At 31.3% G+C, this 8,283-nt stretch overlaps 1 protein-coding gene across 1 annotated transcript; it reads right to left on the bottom strand.

Annotated features, from left to right (window-relative positions):
* Positions 1-5,286: 5,286 nt before the first annotated feature.
* Positions 5,287-5,661, bottom strand: LOC117169912. The gene has a single exon (XM_033356422.1). It carries the CDS (start codon positions 5,659-5,661, stop codon positions 5,287-5,289), a length of 375 nt encoding a protein of 124 aa, XP_033212313.1.
* Between the last annotated feature and the right edge of the window lie 2,622 nt (positions 5,662-8,283).

Raw genomic sequence — 8,283 nt, 5'->3', positions numbered from 1 at the left:
AAGAAATTAAAGGGACATCTCGAAATGTCCACCGTTAGCAGAGATACAAGCTTTTAAGCGTTTTGGAATATTATCCACAATGGCCGTCATATCTTCTTTGGTTATTTGATCCCAGGCATGAGAAAGGTCGCATTTTAACGTCTCTACTAGTGTGGTTTTTAGAGCACACTTTCTTCTCCAAGATAGACCACACTGAGTAATCCAGATGATTCAAATCCGGTGAATTTGATGGTTATGAATCTTTTCCCAAAGTAGCAGGAAACCTTTCGCAGAGCTGCATCGTTTCTTTCGCGTCATGCGCTGGTGCCCAGTCTTGTTGAAAGGTCCATGGGTTTTCACCGAAGTGTGCACGTATCCAAAGATCCACGACGGCCTTCAAGATGTTATGCTGATAATATTTTTGGTCGATTTTCTCTCCTTTTTCGACAAATACCAATGGAGTCTTTCCTGTTACACAAATTCCACCTCAAACCATCACTGAAGCAGGAAAATGTGATCTATTGACTGTTCTTACTTGTTTAGACCTCAAAGAACCTTTAGGCAAGAGTTGCCGATCATTTTGATGATTATGAGCTCGCTCAATAGTAAAAACTTTCTCATCAGAGAACAAAACATTACAATGTCGTCCAGCTGCGGCCAAACGTAACAATTTTTTGCATTTTTGCAAACGAGAGGCTTTCACTTTTTCTGTCAACAGGTGAGCTTTTTGCAGCTTGTAAGGATAACAATTTAAATCATTTTTGACGATTCTTCTAATACTATCTTCATTGCATTTGAACTCTTTACCCAAAATGCTAACTTCATGGAAAATTACCTCAGGAACATGAATATAATGTCCAAATTAATGAATTCTCAAGAAAATTCCGAGAAACTGAAGCGCAAAGATTGTGCGGCAACTTTTGACGCACCCTGTAAATACCAGAATCTCAATCTTGTAACATTTTTAACGTTATATATAGTTTATAATTATAGTGAATAAGACAATGATTATTTTCCATGTTCTTATAAAATTTTCTAAATATTTAAGCAAATATTGTAGTTTACAACCAAAAAGCATACATTTTCAACCAAAAATAAAGAAGTTAAATTTCTAGTAAAAAAATTAATTTTTACCAAGGAAAATGATTTTTTAAGAAAGCAGTCAATATATCTACAATATAGATAAATTTTTCTATTCAAAATGATTATTCAACAAATAAATATTTGGTGATCAAGAAGGAAATAAAACACCATGCAGACAGTTAATCTTAGAAAAAAAAAAGAATTTTCTTGAACACAGTTGATACTAATAATCTAATAGTAGATATTTCTATCAAAAATATTTTTATTTAAAATCATGAGCTCTTGAAATCGAACCAAGAAGAGGAATCTTCAACAAACTAGTCGAATCCGCAACTAAAGTAGATTAATTTTTAATCAAGCAGTAGCATCTTTATAGAAAAAATAATAAATTTATACCACATGGATAAAAATATACAGATTTAAAATCCAGATTTGTAGCACGATTTATTTGAACTATTATTATTAATAGATCAGATTTTTAAAATTCACAGTTTACGATAAAATCATAAAATTTAAAAAGGTCTAATTGAAATAAGGGTAAGTTAAATCACATATGAGGTTTTAAAATTGTTATCCTTTCCCAAAACGCGAAGTTCAAGTTATCTAATTACTTCGTTTTTCTCATCTAACCAAAAAATACCACTTGCCGTTTTAGATTTAAATGACATATAAAAATCACAAACTTTCATTGTTAAATCAATTATATGAAAATCCACGAATCAGATTTGATTTTTTAGTATTCTTAAGAAAAAGTTAATTTTATACACCAAAAGAATTGATTCTTCAACAGGAAGCAAAGAATTTTCGATAATACAGTTACATTTTCAACCAAAGAGTATGTATCTTTATGAAAATTAATGTATATTTAAAAAATAATAATATTCTGACTAAAACTTAATCCTAACGTAGAAGAAACGGAAGAAAAAGAAACACAAATCGAGAAAGAAGTATATAGAATTTTTTATACACGGAATAAGACAATTTCAAAATACAGTTTTTATCCCGGACAGTTATTTAATTTACCACAAATAGAAATTCCCTGACTTTTCTTTGACTTTCCCTGAACTATACTCATCAGCTTCTTATTATTTTTTGAATAAAAATAAACAAAGAAAATCTGGAATAATATGGTTTGTTGCATAGAGTATACTTAAGTCGTCTTTATATTTTATTTATGTTTGCCCATCGTTCAGCAGTTAAGTGTTGCATATTATATAAAATCTTTTTATGTGGATATAAAATAAAGAAAAGTAATTCAGAAACATGTTTCTTAAAGTGTGAAACTTGAAAAATAAAAAAAGTATAATATAAAGAGAAATAGCAGTTTAACGAGTAAACGTGCGTAGAATCAAGAAGGGACAAAATATTCCCGCCAAGGTGAGTTACTAAAATAGTCGTGTGGAGGCAGCACTTCCTTGACCCTAAAAGCCTTTGAAAAATATTTCTTGAAGTAGAGAAGGGGGGTCATGGTTCGGCGCAGAATCACCCAACGCATATCTACAGATGCACTGCACCGAGTAAGGCATACCTTCTCCACGATCAGACTGCATTTTAACTACGTGCAACGAACTGTCAACATCCCTGAGATACACTTTACAAGTGATTTTAAACGAAATTTGAACAAATATTTATCCTCTTATAAATTTATTGTTGAGAAATAGTTCTTTTATTGTGTTGAAAAAAAAGTATTGGAAGGTATTGGAAAATTTTTACGCTTACTGAACATGAATTACTAGTAACTAGAAATTGCACGATATGCATGAAAGAAAGTAGTATAGAAAGGGTGAAATTTATATAGTTGATTAGTGGTAGGTTTTGGTACGATTTTTAAATAATAGAAATAGTGTGAAAAGTGTTGATAAATACATAAAAATTTGTGCACGAGAAAAGCTAAAAATAATGTTTAGTTGTAAAATACGTGCCTAGTCACACATAGGTTATGTTATGATTAAAATGATCTTTGGTTTTATTTAAATCTTCAAGGCAATAAATATAGTGGAAACGATTTTTTAAATTCTTAATATTTTCAACCATATTCGTTATTGATAATTTCGATATTTTGCTTGAATTGGATTTGATATGTTTGAACAAACAATTTCGGGTACAAACTTGAACAAAAAAACATTAAATTTAAAGATAATATAATTATACTTGCTCTAATAGAAAATTTGAAATACTTTATATGATAAATAATGGTTTTTTTATTGCTGATACAACTAAAGGAGAATGCCCATTTTATTTAGAAGGTTTTTAAAGTTCCATAGCCCCGGGCAGAATACCCTTATAGTTTTGGTTCTTGTGTCCATTTTACTTTTTGCCGACTAGGAGAACTGATAACAGGGAAGTTAACGGAAGTAAAGATGGAGTAAGATAGGACAGCGTAGAAGGGGTACAAGAAGTAAGGGATGAGAAAGTAGTGAAAGTGTGTGGAGGGGAATTAGGCGAAGTGATTAGAGGAGAAGTATCGTAGCAATAAACAGGATAAGGGTTGAGAACTGAAGGAGGCATCAAGGGTTAGCATATAAGGGGAGCGAGGGGAAGGGGTAGTAGGCAAACAGAGGAAGAGTGGAGGTGGGGAAGAAGGAGAATTTATTGTGCAAGTGAGGGGAGGGGAATTATTGGAGGAGACGGGAATTAAACGAAAAGTTGGAGAGTATGGTAGAGAAATAATGCAATTTCAGGGTAGTAGGGGAATATAGGGAAGGGGCGGAAAGAAGCAGGAAGGTTATCGCGGTTTCAGGTGTAGGGTTAGGAGGAATCATGAGGGGCGTTTGACGAAAATTGCGGCAAGGAGAAGGTTTGAAAAGTGGTGAATTGGAGAGTAGGGGAAATGAAGGAGAAAAAATGAGAAAAGAATGGGGAATTCAACAGTCGGTTATTGGGGGAAGTAGGGGAAGTATCGGTTAGGGAATTGTGCGAAACTATGGGGAGTAGGCAAAAAGGAGAGAATAGAAGGGGAAATATAGAAGAGGGGAAATGAATTGAAAAGTCAGTGGGGGTTGTAAGAAAAGTGTTTGAAGGAGAAGTAGGAAAAGATATCGAAAGGGAAGAGTGGTGAAGGGGCATGTAAGTAGCATAATATTAGGGGAACTAGGGTAAGTGAGGGCAGACAAATTATGGGAGGGGAGAAAAGTAGCTGAAAATAAAGTAAGTAGGGGAGGGAATGTATTGGTGGGATATATTTGAACGAGTTAATCAACGTCTTTATATATAACAAAACCATTTTTTGTAGACGCGCGATGTCGACATTGACCAATTTTTTGAAAAATGCTTATATTTCTAAATTTCAAAAAAGACCTTCTAATTTCTCATTTTTATATTTTCTATACTTGATTTCTTAATAGATTTTACAAGAAGCATGATAGATGCCATACTTTCGCTGCTGATTACACATTTGCAATAAAATTGAAATGGACCTATTGTAAATTTATTTATGATATTCAAAGGTGAGTTCGTCTAAGGAAGAACTTCCTTCACCACTGAACTGTTCCCGCCTAAATATTTATTAGATTGATTGTAATTGTAAGAAATAGTTCCGAAAATATTTTTTTAGATGGCTACTTAATATTTAAATTTTTAATTTGATTGAAATAAGATTATTCTCCAATCTTCGCTTCATTACTTTTAGAAGCAGTTCTTATTGTTAGCAATGTAAGATCTTGCCGCTTAAGGATACCAGCATTATCGTGCAACGTCCATTACCGCGAGAATCGTGGAAATAGGACCTTAACTGCCTCTACGTGCTTATTTCCCGGTTAAATCTCAGAATTCCATTCAACGATAGATAACCTCCATTAAGAAAAAGGGTATCAGCCGTTTAATACTGATTAACTTGAGTAGGTGAACGCATTTTTATTTGTTAAGATTATACGAAGTAAGAAAAAAAATTCCCACTGAGTTCCCGAATTAATTGCTTATTTAACACCAAAGTACTCTATATGAGACTGTATAACTTCAAGTTTGAAATCAGTAAAATAACATTAAAAATATCAATTGTTTCAGAAAAAAATATCATTAATTACAACTTGTAGTACAAAAAGCTTAAAAAAAAAGAAGCAAACCCATTCTAAGAAAAATATTAGTTTTATGTAACACATCATTATCAAAACACACCTGATGGAATAAAATAATGTTACTCTCTTCGTTTAAGATTTTTGCTTTATTTGCTAATAACTGAATTGAAGTTTTACGTTTGATTCAATTTTACATATAAAGGAAATAGAATTAAGAGATTGTTTCATTGACGAAGTGACCATACAACCTGATGTGATAATCTATTCCATTGCACCATTGACTCCTCAGCTTCAAAGTGACATCTTTGTATCCTAAACCATTTCTAAGTATTGTGATAACAGCTCCTTTTCCATTAATTTTTAAATCTGTAGCTAGAATCTCAAAAATTGTCTCATTTCTCCAAGTTCTCAAAGTAACCATCGCTGTAGCGAACTTCATCGGAAAGGCCCTCTTGCGTACAAATTTTTGTCCAACAAGTTTATCGACTGGACCTCTTGTCCCAGCTTTTAACTCGTATAGTCTAGATGATGATAATGGTGCCACAAAAAAAACCAATGTTATAATAGATATCAAACCAAATAGCATCCTACAGGACACCATTTTTTCATGTACGACAAACCAAAGCTGCTTATATCTTATGGAAAATTCACAGAGTAATAAATATAATTCTTCTGAAATTAAGTTAAAAGCACATTTGTTTGCGCATAATCTGATAAATGCGTTAATATTTTATACAGCTATTCCATTATCTCATAAGCTGCCTGATAACGTTGACTTGACGTGATGATAAGAGTACAATGCTTGACTTGGTTAAATGTGGATGGGAAACCGTTGTATAACGTATCCTTCTATGGATTTTGTATTTCGAAATTGTCTCAATTCTGATGAATGTGATAAACTTAGCTGTTGTAAAACTTCATTATCAGAGTTTGGACAATCAATGAATTGCTTGATTTACCTCTTGAAAATCATTAAACTGTGAAAAAATAATTTAGAGCTAATAAAACATTTTTAAAGTTTATAAGCTAATTTTAAATAAAAAACTTAATAGGGTAGAAAGAAGGCGTAAAAATAATCGTGATCCAAAAATATAAAAAAATCGGAATTAACAATTAAAGATTCCAGATCTCTTACTGTGAAGCAATGGATTTAATAAGATCTTCGGATAAATTTTTTTGAGTCGTTGAATCTTCAGATTTCTGAAAGCTTATAAATCTTAATCGGATTTTTGTGATTCTAATCTTTGACTTTTTGACTCCATAGCGATTCTGGAGAATATTTCGGAAGTGAGCTGCCTCAGGGTATTATTGACACTTTTTAAAAATTGGGATGTTCTATTAATCTGTTAAATTACTTTCGAAGTATTAACGTGTTTGCTATTCATAGCATTTTTCTAATTCGAAATTTATTTTCAGAGAGAAGTACCATATCACTTGGACCATGATTGAAAACCTACAAAAACGATACAAAAGTTTGGAATATCGTAGCATATATGTAAAAATATATCATTCTGACGAATAAACATACTCGAGAAAGCAGATTCTTGATGCATAAATCAACAGAATGTGCCAGAGTGGTGAGAATATTTCTAGTTTGATTTTTAATATCAGCTCAAAAATGCACTCACGCTTTAAGGTAAAACTTGCATAATTGACAATTAAAGTATTGCTTCTATTAATTAATTAACCATGGCAAATATTTATTAAAGAAAGGCTGTGTTATTTGCATCATCTTAATAGTTAATTTCACAATAGCAATCTTCACATTAATTGTAAATTCAATTTGTAAATCTAATTAAGTCTTTCTTTTCAACGACTTAAGGATTGAAAATAAACAATCGAATTGGAAAGAACGATGCTTTCTTTAATTTTCATTTTATAGGGATTTAACTAATATTTTTAATTCGGAAAACTCTGAAAAATTAGACCAGGATAGTCTTAATTACGTTGATTCTCACCATCGAATATTAAATAACACTAAAAAAATTATGGAAAGCTTCTTAAATTTGATGAAATTGAACACAGTTGTTTAATTTTACTTGACTTATGACAAGCCTAGAGTTAACATTATGTTACGTTAGTGAATTAAAAATAGTAGCAATTAAAAACACCAATTTTTGTTACAAAAAATTGTCTGAATTGCATAGACTGTAATTACATAGACATAGATTGTTTGTAATATTTGTAAAACTGATCGTTTAGTTAATAGAATAATTTTATTTAGTCGCAATTTCTAATTCTCTGTTCCAATCCACAATTTAAATTATTTTTAATAAATCCATGGAATACATATTTAACATCCGTTGTAATTTTTGTATTCAACCATTGTTAATGTATATTTACATTGATTCTTTCTATCTTACCAAATAATGAAATTTTCAAATTGTTTAAATCTCTTTTCATGCGAGATCATTGAAATTTATTATTTTGAATTAATTATATTCTTAATGGACCTTAGGAAAAATAATTTGTCATTAAAATATCTATAAATTTTTCACTAAACCTTAATTGATTTTTCATAAGACTTTTCGTGAGAAAGGTGAAGAGTTTCTAGTTTTTCAAATTCTCCTACACTTATTGTTAGGATATTGTTTCTTTAAGAAATTATACCTTACATTTTTAAACAATTATTGTTTAATTTAAAAATTAACTTTATTATATTATTAATCGTTTCTTTTTTCTTGGAAGATTATTAAAACATTTCTTTTGGAATAAAAAAAATGGTTCAGGCTACTAATAACACAGCCACACAAAAAAAGTGTGCGGATCTGGTAACAAGACACACGTATTCTTATGTATTTTGGGGCGCTGAATTCAAATTCAATATCAAAAATCAACCATCACGTCATTGTTGAGCCATAACCTCAAAAAATGACGAAAAATCATGCACTGAGGCAAATAAATTTCAAAATAATGCCAGTGATGCAAATTTTCACTTCAAAAACATGTCGACAACTGTGAAGGATCAACCCTTGCCTGATATCAACTTAATTAACATAACTTTACCCAACAGAACCTGAACTCACCTAACCTGAATTAATAGAAATTTATTGAACTAAACGTAAAGCTCTGGAAGCATATTTTCCCAGTAGCAAATGTGTGCTACATCGAATGGGTTAACTCGAGCCTAACCTAGAAATAAATCCAACCTAGCCTAACCTAACCTAACCTCACGAAACGCAATTAAACTGATTGTGTTGTCCCGTTG

This window comes from Belonocnema kinseyi, chromosome 3, assembly GCF_010883055.1.
Source record: "Belonocnema kinseyi isolate 2016_QV_RU_SX_M_011 chromosome 3, B_treatae_v1, whole genome shotgun sequence".
NCBI classification, from domain to species: domain Eukaryota; kingdom Metazoa; phylum Arthropoda; class Insecta; order Hymenoptera; family Cynipidae; genus Belonocnema; species Belonocnema kinseyi.
This window is presented reverse-complemented; position numbering and strand designations above follow the sequence as displayed.